General features: G+C 40.8%; 1 protein-coding gene across 1 annotated transcript; it reads left to right on the forward strand.

Moving 5' to 3' along the window:
- Positions 1–7,626: 7,626 nt before the first annotated feature.
- On the forward strand, positions 7,627–13,422 carry ATP4B (ATPase H+/K+ transporting subunit beta). Its single transcript, XM_033147708.1, has 7 exons — positions 7,627–7,853; positions 9,511–9,639; positions 10,702–10,815; positions 11,163–11,362; positions 12,022–12,078; positions 12,876–12,965; positions 13,047–13,422. The coding sequence occupies exons 1-7, from the start codon at positions 7,742–7,744 to the stop codon at positions 13,206–13,208; spliced, it is 864 nt and encodes a 287-aa protein (XP_033003599.1). The 5' UTR covers positions 7,627–7,741; the 3' UTR covers positions 13,209–13,422.
- The last annotated feature ends 1,292 nt before the right edge of the window (positions 13,423–14,714 follow it).

Genomic DNA, 14,714 nt, shown 5'->3' on the forward strand with positions numbered 1-14,714 from the left:
CTGAGCCTCCTCCAAACCAGAAAATTGCCAGCCGCTGCCGTTTGAAACTAATTAATCTCACTGAAGGCAATGGTCTGAACAATGCAAAGATTTAATTTACTGCAAATGTTTACAGTAGATGAAGCCCTGATTTGCAATCACAGTAAAATAGCACCCCCCCCATTAAATGCCAGTACCCTCAAGCTGGGGAAGTGGAAGATGCCAGGGTATGTGAGGAAACATTTGGGTAACCTATGATGCTTACCAAGGACGAAACATCTCTGTTTAAATCATGTCTTATGCTACAGTCCTGCACTGCACATATACCCAGAAGTGAGCCCCACTGAAATCAATAGCACTTACTTTTGAGCAGATATCAGGGCAGGGTACAAGGGATATTTAAACAACGATGAAATGTTAGGAAAAAGCACATAAAAATAAGCAAAAGTAGCTAAAGGCAACAACAGAGAAAGCTGAAATACCACTTAAAATGCTTGGGTTAAACAGGCAGGTTTTGACTTGACAATGAAATGCTAACATCTGTGCCTGTCGTGTTTCTAAAGGGAGGGTATTTCACAAGCAGGGAGCCACCACAGAGAAGGCCCAATCCCCTAGCAGACCAAGCTTCCCCTAGCAGTGGAACATGGAGAAGTTATTAAAAGATGGGCAGACTAATATAAGGAGACAATCTCCTCTATGTAATTGGGTCCCAATCCATTTGTGGGCTCAGTGAAACACACATAATTCTCTAGAAACCATGTAATCCAATTCCATCCAGCTGCACTGGTTAATGTTCTCACAACTGTATTCTGTTCTAGTTGAAGTTTCCGATTCATCTTTAAGGACAGCTCCAATACGTTAATCCTCCCCACCACTGCTTCCAAGCACCTCTACCTTTCAGATGAAACAAAGAGATGGAGCTGGTTGTCATCTACATTTTGACAACATTTCATTCTAGCTCTCCTGATGCCAACTCCCAGTGTCATGAACTAGGGAACCGCGATTGGTACAAACAAGGACAAGCTGAAGATGGGGGAGGGGAGGTTGGGGACATAGGAGGTACTTACAGCACACCAGAAGACACCGAAGAAGCCAGGGGAAGGGGACATATTGCCAGAACTGGAGATGCACCTGTCTCCACAGACACGGCAGGGTCTGAGGCGTCGGGAACAGCAGGAAGTGCACCTCCGGGACACTGAGGCAGGCAAGGGAACACAGACCAGCTCACTAGTTGACCAGGTGGAGATCATGGGGCTCATTAGGTCTAGGAGGTGGAGGTTTGTGGTCACTCGGCTGTATTAAGTTCAAGGCAGGTGAGGATCACATGTTCCGTTAAGGGGAGAGACGCAGCTGCTCCGCTGGAGCAAACTCAGGTGCAACAATCAAGACTAGGAAGGATAACAGGGATGCAAGGCAGAAACTCTTGTCTACTCAACTTTCTTTATTGATGGACCATGGCTTGGCTGCTTTGTGAACTCCACTGGACTGTGACTTTAGGACCTTTTTTTTAAAAAAAAATCCATTAAATTCTCTGTTTTACAATTTAGAATATTCATTTAAACAACCTTCAAATGTCATTGACTTCCCTTGCGGAAACTTGACCTTGCAGAATGACTTGGGACCTTGCTCATTATATCGGGCCTGGACTGGCACTTGACCATTTTGACTGTCTGACTACTCTCTAGTTTTGCCACCACCTCAGAGTATGCCAAGGTTCAGGGCACAGATAGTAATAAGAATTTTTTTAAAAAAAAAATTCAAGCTTATTGTCTATTGCATTCTTGATTTCAAAACAGTTGGGTTAAAACAATGCCTATTTATCTGTATTGGGAATGGTTAGGCCATGAATGGTGGCAAAAAAAATGTTTTTAATAAAACATTTGCCAACCAATGCTGTAGTGAGTGCTTTGCTAATAATACAGGTGCATGGAAAATTGAAGATCCACATCCCTGTATGTACTCCTGTTACCCACAAGGGGGCACTATATACTACTACTGTATACTGGTAGGAAGAAGATAGTTTTTGTAATCAAGGGAATAAGGGACGCAGGTAGAAGAAGAGTTTGGATTTGATATCCCGCTTTTCACTACCCGAAGGAGTCTCAAAGCGGCTAACATTCTCCTTTCCCTTCCTCCCCCACAACAAACACTCTGTGAGGTAAGTGAGGCTGAGAGACTTCAAAGAAGTGTGACTAGCCCAAGGTCACCCAGCAGCTGCATGTGGAGGAGTGGAGACACGAACCCGGTTCCCCAGATTATGAGTCTACCGCTCTTAACCACTACATCACAGGTAGCACTGTGGTTTAAACCATTGAGTCTTGGGCTTGCCGATCAGAAGGTCGGCGGTTCGAATCCCTGCGACAGGGTGAGCTCCCGTTGCTCAGTCCCAGCTCCTGCCAACCTAGCAGTTTGAAAGCATGTCAAAGTGCATGTAGATAAATAGGTGGGAAGGTAAACGGCATTTCCGTGCGCTGCTCTGGTTCGCCAGAAGCGGCTTAGTCATGCTGGCCACATGACCCAGAAGCTGTCTGCATACAAACGCCAGCTGCCTCGGCCAGTAAGATGAGCGCCACAGCCCCAGAGTCTTCCGCAACTGGACCTAATGGTCAGGGGTACCTTTACCTTTACCTTTAATCAAGGGAACAGAGGCAAGTTTAAAAGCTGCAGCTGCATTAATCCATTGTTTTTCCATTTTTAATACATGCTGTGAAAAGCTGAGTTAGGGTACCCAGTTGGATCTTTCATCTTGTTCATTTAATTAAAATTGGAAATGAGGCTGTGGCACTGGAGAAAGAGGGGTGGCCATTTTTCCTTGCACAATTTCTCCCAGTGCAACCTTTCCAAGCTGCTGTTTGCCTTGTTTAGAAAAAACACATCCATATATCTCCCCCAAAGAGAGTAAAATAGCTGCTTTGGGGTGGGAGGGTGTACAACAAGAAAGACACTCCCCAAGCACCACAGTCCAGATCTCGCTTCCCTATTCTGTTATAGCTGCTTTAAAGAAGCTATTTAAAGAGAAGGATCTCATCAAGTTTATATATTTATACAAATAAATAAATAGCGGGGGATAAATTAGGAAGAAAAGTCAATATCCATTTTCTATTGAAATTCTAACCTGAAACATCTAATATAACTTAATTATGTATGAACTAAAACTCACAAAACAGTAGTAGTGGACTATGCAGAAATGGGAAAGCTGACAGTGAAATTAAGAGATAAAAAGAATGATGATTTTTTTATAGAAGAATGGAGGCCTTTCATGGACTATTAAAAAGAATATTACATTCAAATGAAATTGCAGACAGAACTCGAGATAAAAGAAGTGGAAGAAAAATGACAAATAACTTAACAGATAAACTGTTTGTAGTAGAGAAAATATAATGCAGTAGAAAAGCTTTGAGTAAAAAACACTGTGGAAGTGAGGGTGGGAAGTCAACATATGAAACAATGTACTTATTTGATTTATAGGTTATTGTGAAATTGTTTGAAATTTTTAATTAAAAAATTATATACAACCCCCCCCCCAACTCACAAAACAGTGAACTTTTGAATTTCACAGTTTTCCTCAGGTTTGATGGTCAACATACACACATACGGGGGGTGGGAAATATAAGAACATAGGAAGAGCCTGCTGGATGAGGCCAATGGCCCATTTACTCCAGCATCCTGTTCTCACAATGGCCAACCACAGATACCTGTGTGAAATCTGCAAGCAAGACCCAAGCACTCTCCCCTCGTGCGGTTTCCAGCAATTGATATTCAGAAGCGTTATTGCCTCTGACAGGTAACGTGTTGAGAAAAAATATATGGTTGCCAGTAGGTAAGGCTAAAGTCCCACCTGCATTTTGTTACAGTCTTAAGATTCAGAATATATATATATATATATTTTGCAGACTCAACAGGTTGTACTAAAGCTTGCTGGTACCAGGAACCTGTTGGAAATATGAACGCCAGTTGTCCTTCATATTTTTCTCTAGCACCAGCTGAAATTCACCACAAAGTGTTGTAGGAGAGAGCAGGAGAAGCATGGTAGCCTTTTATATATCAGCAAAGCAGGAGATTGTTACATGATGGACTACATAGAAAAACCAATGGACGCCAAACTTGTCTGGTGTTTGGAAAAGCACTGCCTTAGGCAAACTTTGTACTGGGTTTCTGCTGGAACTTGGTTCGACTATCATTTTTTTATACACGGGGCTGCCTTGGAAAGCAATTTGGGAGAGTACACTGCTCTGTCTTCTGCATCTGTATCTGAAGTTTCCAGGCCCCGGACCAATTCAAAGTGCGGTTAACCTTTAAATCCCCGAACTCTTTGGGGCCAGGTTGCCTGAAGGATTGTCTCTTCCCATACCTACTTGCCTGACCTTTTAAGATGTCCATCAGAGACTCTTCTCTGGCTCGTGGAGGCAAATGTTGTCAACTCTTTGCAGTATTGGTGCTCTGGTTATGGAATGACATCCCTGGAGAGGCTTGCCTGGCTGGCACTACATTGATGTTCCTGTTATTTTCACACAGCAGTGCTGACAGCCTTAATCTTCACAGAGGACATACAAAGGGGGTCTTCATTTGTTCTCCAGGGGTAAGTTACAACGATGATGCGTGTCTTGGACCCAGTTCAGGTGGTAGGAATGACTGAGACAATATGATCACAGACACCCATGTACCGTTCTGACTTTGAGACACTAGGAAAATCTAGCAGAAGCAAAGATTAGATTAGTATATTTAGTGATTTCCCCCCTTCTCTCATCTCCTAGAATCCCTGTGTTAACCTTCAAAAGGGAGGTTTGGCTGTCCTTCATCTCACTGGTGAGCCCAAGGACAATCAAGCAACCTGAAAAGTAAACAGTATGTTCAAATAATTTTAAAGGTACAACAAAGAAATATTGTATGCAAAACACCTCCTAAGAGCCATGAGTCTTTGAGTGCGCACACACAAGATATTTTCCTCTTAGGCAAGAAGCAGAACTGAAACTCTCATGGAAGGGCAACAAACAGTTCAAATGAGGATTGAAGTTGGAAGAGCAACACTGAATGAGGAAGGCCATCAGTTTAGGTTAAGGGTCTTTATACTAAAGAATACCACGGGCAGAGTCTAACAAGATACAGAATATATTCTAGGGTCCTGCAATTACTTTGACTATACAGTGGAACCAACACCAGGGCAAATACTTGCCAGAGATAGAGAGAACCCCAGAGGCCTTTTCTATTGACACACTACCACAGAGATTGGCCCATGCTACATCTCTACAGTAAAAGATGTGCAAGTAGTATTCAGCCCAAATACGTCTACGGAACATGAGATGTTAGTGTGTTTGAGAGTCCCCTAAAGCCTAGAATTGATAGCAGAATTAGAAGAACTTAGATGTACCACTCCTTATCCTGGGATCGTCAAGTTTTGACAGCAAAAATATCATTAAATTCAAAAACGAATTATCTGAGTTTCTCAAATCAAACTAAAGGGTGCTTCTGGGTGGAGGGCTGCTAGTGCTATTGATTAAATTGATCTTCCACCATAAGGTAAAAGCAGAATTCCCATTCACAGGGATACTGTGTGGGCATCTTGCTACGTCTTATCCACCTGGTGGGCAGAATATAGTCTAGTGGCCAATGTTGTCCCTTCCCCTTCCATGACTCTTCCTAGTTTCCTTCATCTCATTTTGAAGGTGCTTTTCACAACCATTTTAACATTGTGTGTGCGTGTGTAATAACAATTTTGAATCAGTGGTCATGTATGTCTTTTTAAAAAATTGTTGTTGTTCAGTTGTTCAGTCGTGTCCGACTCTTCGTGACCCCATGGACCAGAGCATGCCAGGCACGCCTATCCTTCACTGCCTCTCGCAGTTTGGCCAAACTCATGTTAGTAGCTTCGAGAACACTGTCCAACCATCTCATCCTCTGTCGTCCCCTTCTCCTTGTGCCCTCCATCTTTCCCAACATCAGGGTCTTTTCTAGGGAGTCTTCTCTTCTCATGAGGTGGCCAAAGTACTGGAGCCTCAACTTCAGGATCTGTCCTTCTAGTGAGCACACAGGGCTGATTTCTTTGAGAATGGATAGGTTTGATCTTCTTGCAGTCCATGGGACTCTCAAGAGTCTCCTCCAGCACCATAATTCAAAAGCATCAATTCTTCGGCGATCAGCCTTCTTTATGGTCCAGCTCTCTTTAATAGCATGTTAAGTCATGCTATTCCACCATAGTGTGATTGCACAACCCTACAAATTATTTTTGAAAGGGAATGCAGCCATACATCCAAGATATTTTGGGTTCTCACCCACCTTTGACAACGAGGTCTCTTGTCGGGTTCCAACTATGTAGAAATACAGTATTAAAAACAGTTAAAACAGATTGCAGTCACCAGAACAAGGTGGGCCACAGAGAGGCCTAACATCAAGTTGCATCTGTTTGCCCCTGTGCTTCAAGGTTATTTCATCTCTCTGGCTTGGAGAATACTGGCTAGTTATTAACAGGCTGCTGGAAGTCTGCTGCTGCCCTGGATGTTCAGGTAGAAAGAGAAGCCCAATGTCAAATGCTTAAGTAAACACTGGTGAAGGGCACAAGCTGCTACCCCAAAATAAACAGTGTCTGGTTACTGTGATTTACTTGTAGGTAGTTTCCTTGCAATAGAGACTGTGGTATATTGTTTCTCTTATTGTTAACTACAGTGCTACATGTAACAAGATTCTGTTACAAAATGCACACATTCTACAATAGTTTGGGTGGTTGCTTTCACAACCAGCAAGAACTCAACCTATCAAGATTAACAGGGTTAACGTACATGGCCTAGTCACAGTATAACTCCCTTGGAAAATCTGTCGAAGTGGAACTGGGCTTTCCTATGAACTCACACATGCATTTCATTGAGACCTGATATCTTGAGCCATTAAAGCACAGAATTAAATCCTTATCGGTTGTACAGCAAATACATCTTTTTGCCGGTCTCTCACTCGATTGGCATTTGGATTGGACCCTGAGAAAGACCCACAAAAGCAACATCTGTGAAATCCTTAAAAAAAAAAAAAGTTGTCCTAACTGCCTTCTTCCTCCAAAAGATGCTTCTCCTGGGGGAACCGTTAGGGGACCCTAGGCTGTAATGTCTCTGAAGATCAGGCCGATGCAACTTCTGTGAATGGAGCTTCCAACTCATAGATGTTGCCTCTGCCCTATTTTGGAAATCTGCCTTCACCCTCAGCTCGCCTCATTCAACTGGGTTTCCAAATTCCTAGGGGAGCTTTTAAGTGTGTTGGGTGCCTGGGAAGGCTAAGAATGCGTTTCCACTGGTCTCTTTCTGCACTTTTCTCAGAATCCAACCCACTGGGAGGCTGCAAATGAAACTGAATAATCATTGTAATGCCTATCCAGCACAAGCCTGTTGACCGAGGAAGGAGGAGGCGCTCAAGCAGAGCCACCGCAATGTTGTGGGTTATCAAGGGCAGTGAAATTTTATCCGCTGTGATAACGTCTATTGTGTTGAATGTACCACAAGTTCTGTGCAAAATACGCAACACCAAGGAGGGAGAGAAAAGGACATTTGATAATTACGTTTTCCATGCCCAACTTCAACGTTTTGCTTATCAACAGTTGTTTTAACAGAACGATAGTTACTGTGGGTGAATATATGCCGTTATCAGCTTCTGATGATGATGGATATTAATCTGCGTAACCTTCAGGCTAACAGGGTATAAAACCAAAATGGTTACCTGATCAACTCTTTGGGCACCAGCTGAACAGCTTGTTTTCTGAAGGAGCTCCTGGTTTTCAGGGAAGATGGCAACTTTAAACGAAAAGAAGACATGCAGCCAAAGAATGGAGAACTTCCAGCGTTTCTTATGGAATCCGGAAACAGGGCAGTTAATGGGAAGAACCTTGATTAACTGGGGTATGTGGCCAAACACACAGAAGAGAATGTCGTTCAGGCATTTTCGTGCTGTCAGGATTTGGTCATTTGCATTATTTCTGTATTATTAAACGTCTTAAGTTGACAAGATGCTTCCTATATAACCGTGTTACTTGGTACAAGCCTGGAGAATCTACAAACTACTTAAAAAAAACTGATTTGCAAATTTGTTGACTTTAGCATAAAACACTCATTTCCCTTTTATTTAAAATAGCTTACAGGGAAGCAGTTGGCTCTGCAACAGACTAACGAAACTTATAACTCCTACTAGAAGAGCATAGAAATGCCACTTTGTGGCAGAAACAGTAGAAGGAACATGAGTTTGATTTTATTATTTTTGTTCTGGATCCAAAGAACCACATAACTAGTTCTGTGAATCCAAGGGAGTTTTTCCCACAGCAGCCTCAAGTGCTGGATGCAAACTTCTTTAAGAAACTGAGGGGAGTTTCAAAAGCAGTTTGTAATATGGCACAGGGGTCTGCTCTTCAATGGAAAGCTGCTAAAAGATTGTGTTCAAAGTGCATGCAATGGATGCACCTAAATCAGCTCACTGGATCTGCTCTGTCTTCAGAAGGGTGCCGTTACTTGAAAAAAAAAAAAGTATCTGAAGTACAGCTAACGGAAAATTTAATTTCAAACATCTTTATCCCTTTCTTCATTCATAAGCCACAGCAGCTTACGAATGCCATTGATAAGATGTTCGATTTATTTGTTATTATTCTGTGACGAATTTCAATATATGCTACTTGTATTTCATTAGATTTAGTAGGTGGGCTTATCCACTTTCCTTTCTCCTCCATTCTTCCCAGGCATGACTTGTGCTCAGTGTCCAATTGCCTTTTTTTTCTTCTTCTCCTGAGCTTTGCCCATGAAAACCCCCTCTTTAAAGCTCAATTGGACCAAACTGCAATTCATGGTAAACTCGAATGGATGTTTGCTCCAATTGAGCGCTAAAAAGCAGATTTTCACGGGGAAAGCTGCGGGGCAAAAAAACACCTTTGGACACAGAGCTTTTAAGTTCAGACCTGGACCTGGAAAGAGCACTGCTAAAGTGTGGATAAGCCTGGTACACACACACACACACACACACACACACACAAATAAATTTATACTCCAGCTCAACATGCGTTTTTACTTTGTGATGTGAAACTGCAAATTGCATTTTTGTCCGTTAGACTTCAACAGCGACATACTCATTGTCCCTTTATTCTCTTGAGAGTATAAACTTTAAGCAGTACATTTCTCTGTAAGTTTGCACTGAAGACCTCCATTTATTGCAGTGCATCCAACCCTATGAAAACCAAATGGTATTGAATTTCCAGCTTCCACTGATGCTCTTCAAAGCAGCAACTGTAGTCAGCTTCCCCAAATTACCCTGTTGAGTTTAGCATTCTCCTGAATCGCAGTGCTACAAAAATCTGTGCTCCTTGTCTAGCTAGCACTAGGATGCTTAACCAGGAGATTAGGAAGCTCCTGTGCTGAAATGCCTTAAAGCTACTATTATAAGTATTTCGTCTAACTGTTGACATGTACTTGATTGCTGCTATAATTAGTTACTGAACCAGAAAGGATTGCCTCATAAGAGTAATGAATATCATGCTTTTTAAAAGTTTGACTTAATATTTTTTTTTCTTAATAGTTTGGATCAGTCTTTACTATGTTGCATTCTATGTGGTAATGACTGGGCTGTTTGCACTTGCTATATATTCTTTAATGAAGACACTCAATCCGTATACACCGGACTACCAAGATCGATTAAAATCACCAGGTACTTAACACATTCCTGCCTATTCTGTTACAAGTTGTGCTACACACACACACACTCTTACTGCATAAATCAACTTAAGACACATAAAATGATGGTTTGAGTTCTAATGAATGAAGTATAGCCTGGTGCTTAAGAGTTTTAGGAGCAGGGATTGGGAATCTGTGGTACTCTAGTTGTTGCTGAACTTTTAACTCCCTTTAGCGCCAGGTACGATGGTTAATGGCTAACACCACTTGGAAGGCCACAGCTTCATTTGTTTTAGAGGTAAAATTGATGAAATGATAGTCGTACCTTGGATCCTGAACTCCCTGGAACTCAGGACATTTTGGCTCCCAAATGCCACAAACCTGGAAGTGATTGTTCCGGTTTGCGAACGTTCTTTTGGAACCCGAACGCCTGGCAGGGCTTCTGATTGGCTGCAGGAGCTTCCTGCAGCCAATCAGAAGCCGTAATTTGGTTTTCAAACATTTTGGAAGACGAACAGACTTCCAGAATGGATTCCATTCAACTCTCAAGGTATGACTGTATTGTATTTACTCAAATTTAATGCGCCATCAAATCTAATGTGCACTCTAATTCTCGTGACGTAATTTTGCCAAGAGGTGCGTGTTACATTTGAGTAAATATGGTAGCTTATAGAAGCTTACTTTTCTTGACAATATACCATGACAGAAGCCACAGAATTGAAGCTTCTATCTTGAGTTTTCCTTCCTTTAATCCCAAATTATGATATTTTGTTTAAGTAGCAAGTAAGGGCCTAACTACCAGTTAAATGAATCATGTGGTTTGCCCTTGAATGTGTTAACTTTAACCATCCCTAGGGGGGGGACACCCTCTTTGAAATGCAAAGATTTGGTTCTCAAACCAAGAAATGTCAGGCATAGGTTCACTATAGAACTAATGTTAAGGAGGTCAAACGTTTCCGATTTCTAGTAACCTGATTGTTGGAAATGGAGACTTCCAATTTATACTTAATACTTCAATTATTAAAACCAAACTAAGATAAACTGCCTGTAATGGGATCTTTCTCTCTTCCTCACCTCAACTGCACTTTCAATGAAGGCGTGACATTACGACCAGATGTGTATGGAGAAAAAGGACTGGAAATTTATTACAATACTTCTGACCCGGATTCCTGGGAACATTATGTTAATACTCTTCAAAGCTTTCTTTCAGGTAAAGTATGTGGGAAAATATCACAATAAAGGTGACCTGAAGTACAGTAGAAGGACATCACTCTGAAACGGTGTTGCCTGGGGTCACCTTGAGTTTGGGTTTGAATGCAGAAAGGTAACTCTTGTATGTATTTCTGGATGAACTAGGAAACATTTTCCAAGTTTCCCTAAACAATATCAAGAGGCAGCAGGATTATACAACCATTAGAGGCAACATTATTTTAAGAAGAAAGCACAATTATTCTCTTACAAAAACAATGGCAAGAGGTTAAACTAGAATGGAAGGTGTTCCAAAAGAAAGCAATAGAAATTGATTTTCCCTCTACTTTTTCTATCAATAATATACAGCTTACAACGAAACTGCACAGCATGCCAACAGGAACTGTACTGAGGAAAGATATTATTTTCAAACGTCTTTTGACGCTCCACACCACACAAAACATTCCTGCAAATTTACACGAGATATGCTTCAAAACTGTTCTGGTCTGGCGGATTCTACTTTTGGTTTTCCAGAAGCAAGCCCTTGCTTAATAATAAAAATGAACAGAGTAAGTACTTAAACAGATATTTAAAAGAATTATTTATTACATCAAACATTATTGAGTTCAAACCTGGAAACAAAGGGAGACAACTTACAACAACCTGAAGCCTTATTTGATCTGTAGTGTTCTGAAGGACTGACGGGCATGAACTGAAAAGGCCTTCTTATTTTAACAGCAGAATCTCATCCAACAAGGGATATAAAGAAAGACAAATGTAGCTTTGTTGACCCATAAGGGAAAGGAAGTCTTAAAATTGACAGTTGGGAAATACCAACCAAAATGTCATGAAATACTGGGAAGTTTTCGTGTTCTTCAGAACTCATTATTCACAAAAGTTGTTTAGCTGGTCCTAATAAAAAGTATTGCCCACCCAACAAGAAGACTCCCAATATCCTAGGAAAGGAAAACAAGATTGGGAATAAGGTGCCAAGTATAAGAAAGCAGGATAGTTATAACTGGTGTGGAACAAGGACTTAAACCAACAGCTCAGACAAGCATCCCAGTGCAAGTGGGATCTTCCCTACACAATGGATGTGCTTTTTCCATCCCTGCACCTGAACTTTCCACATAGTAAGATATATTTACACAGGTCCATGAGAAATAAATTTAAAAATTCAAAGCTATTATTGTTTCAGTGGCTAACGTGAAAAATTATTACCTCATAGATTATAAATTTTCTCCCTGGCAATGGCACTGCACCAAGAGTGAACTGCACAACTCTGGTAAGTATATATTGCCCAATGTTCTTGTATTAAAATGATTTCCATTTAGCTAACACACAGTAAAAAATGTGTCTATCCAGAAGTCTTACTTACGGCTCAAGCTTGCAAAGGGCCACAGCCTTAGGGCTCCAACTTCATGCTATACAGAGAAGCACATTACCAAAATACTTTTTCTGCTACCCAAAGCCATTTCAGGATGGAGGCAATTTGGAGCAGAGTGCTTCACTGTTACCCTGCTTCCCTATCACCACCTGAGCCACGAGGTCATAAACCTCATGAGGTTTCAAAAACATATTTACTTTACAAACACATAGCAAGGGCTTCCGTTATGTCCCTCAATGAAACATTTGGAAGCTATTCAATACTTGCCAATGTCTGAGAAGCAGCTGAAGAACTGAAGCTAAACATTTTGATATTATGCCTGGATAGCTCAATTGGTTAGAGCACGGTGTTGATAATACCAAAGCTGCAGGTTCAAGGCCCATAAGGGACAGCTGACTATTCCTACATTGCAGGTGGTTGGGCTAGAGATGACCCTTAGGGTCCCTTCCAATTCTACGATTCAATGTTGTAATCTAATAACAGTAGAGCGAGTTCCTACTTTCACCTCAGACTGAATCTTATTTTCAAGTAATGCTCTTAAGCTCACAACATGCAAACTGCTCTAGTGAAGTATGGCTACATAACATACCTAAAGCACAAAGCAACTTTTAATTTCATATATATATATATATATATATATATATATATATATATATATATATATTCCTAACACTTGCCTTGCTTATGATCAACAGCATGATGCCAGTCCGCTGGAGGTAGATTATTATCCTACAAATGGTACTTTTAGCCTTCACTACTTCCCGTATTATGGACTGAAAGCACAGGTATGTTTTTTGACCACGTTCACTTTGACTTTCACAGATACTTTAAATGGAATGATCTAATGTTGTACACCTTCATTTTAGCCTAGCTACAGCAATCCATTGGTGGCAGTGAAGCTTCTCAACATGCCCACAAACAAAGAAGTAGTCATTGTATGTAGAGTTATTGGTAAAGGAATTACTTCAGATAATCCTCACGACCCGTACGAAGGAAAAGTGGAATTCAAAGTCAGGATACAAAACTGAGCAACGAGAGTGCTGAGCTCATTAAGGATAACTCCTTGTTGTTTGGAACCTTCATCCAGGACAGCAGAAATGGGTTAAGTCACACTGTTGGTTGTCACATGTATTATTGTTTTACGACAGCAGAAAAATGAACAATCCAGAATTCCAGAAATGGATTACTCAACTCAATTCCTCACTCGAAATACCTGAACTAGTTGCATTATTACATGACCCAGATGCTAATAAGTCATATGGCAAGTCTACACCAACGGTTATGCGTAATCTGTAATTTGAAAAACGAACAAAACCCATGAAAGCTAATCCACACCTCTCCCCTTTTTATCACTCAAAAGCTTTTTTTTAAACAAAAGTTCATTTTTTGTATTTGTTGAATTGATATAAACAAATAATTTAGTAATTGCTTGAACAGTCATTAACACACTGTATAATATTTTAGTATCATGCAACTTGTATTTGTAATGTATGGTTTCCATTTGAATGTCTGCAGTTTAATACAAAACTTCTATTGTGTACTGACAGAGGGCAACTACGTAAAAACTTTTGGAAGGCGCACAGCCATCCCAAAATAAGTCACCACTGTAATATTCAACTGTACAAAGCTTACTTTCAATGCCCGTTGCATACCAGTGCTTTATCGCAGATGCTAACGTGATTTCCACTCCCTGAAAAGGCCAAGCTGGATACTAAATTTACTAAACACAATATAAGAAATGTTACATAATGAAAACATGTTGGTGTCTTTTAAATAGCTATGTTTTAAACCACCTAATGTAAATGTGTGTGATGCAAAAACATTAAATAGTAATAAAACTATTATCTGTGGCACTGTTCATGCAATACACTTTGGTATAGGTTGAAAGCTACACACAATGTGGGGTTTTTGAGTTTAAAATTTGAAAACAGGGAAAAGTCCCATTGCAAATTGCATCTGAACATAACACCAGTGCTATTTTTTCTAGAAAAAGAGGTGCTGGAAGTGATTGTTCTGGTTTTCGAATGTTCTTTGGAACCCGAACATCTGACACAACTTCCGTGGCTTCTGATTGGCTGCAGGAGCTTCCTGCAGCCAATCGGAAGCCGCGCCTTGGTTCACAAATGGCTGTAGAACCTTCCTGCAGCCAATCGGAAGCCGGGCCTTGGTTCCCAAACATTTTGGAAGTCGAACGGACTTCCGGAACGGATTCCGTTCGACTTCCAAGGTACCACTGTACCTCCTCCCTTTACAAAAGCCAAGCAGGAGAGAGCAATCTCAGTGAGGATATGGTGTCTAGAGAGGCACCACAAGAATATACAATTTTTATCAAATCAGATGCATCAGAATACATACTATTCTAACCATTTAAAAAATGGTAATTTTTTTATTTACTGATGAAAACAGAAGCCAACACATTTTACTAAAGCTCCCTTTTATTCCAGGCATATCTCAATCATTTATTCAATTATACATTTCTATGATTGGAGGCATTATCCTAGTGATTAATTGCTTGTGAATGCAGTGCTTTTAAA

Source organism: Lacerta agilis, chromosome 4 (genome assembly GCF_009819535.1).
Source record: "Lacerta agilis isolate rLacAgi1 chromosome 4, rLacAgi1.pri, whole genome shotgun sequence".
NCBI classification, from domain to species: Eukaryota; Metazoa; Chordata; class Lepidosauria; order Squamata; family Lacertidae; genus Lacerta; species Lacerta agilis.

Coding starts and splice junctions, on each gene's coding strand:
- ATP4B (XM_033147708.1), top strand. CDS start 7,742: ATGGCAACTTTAAACGAAAAGAAGACATGCAGCCAAAGAATGGAGAAC. Junction 7,854..9,510: donor AAGAACCTTGATTAACTGGG/GTATGTGGCCAA, acceptor TTTTCTTAATAG/TTTGGATCAGTCTTTACTAT. Junction 11,363..12,021: donor TAATAATAAAAATGAACAGA/GTAAGTACTTAA, acceptor ATTACCTCATAG/ATTATAAATTTTCTCCCTGG.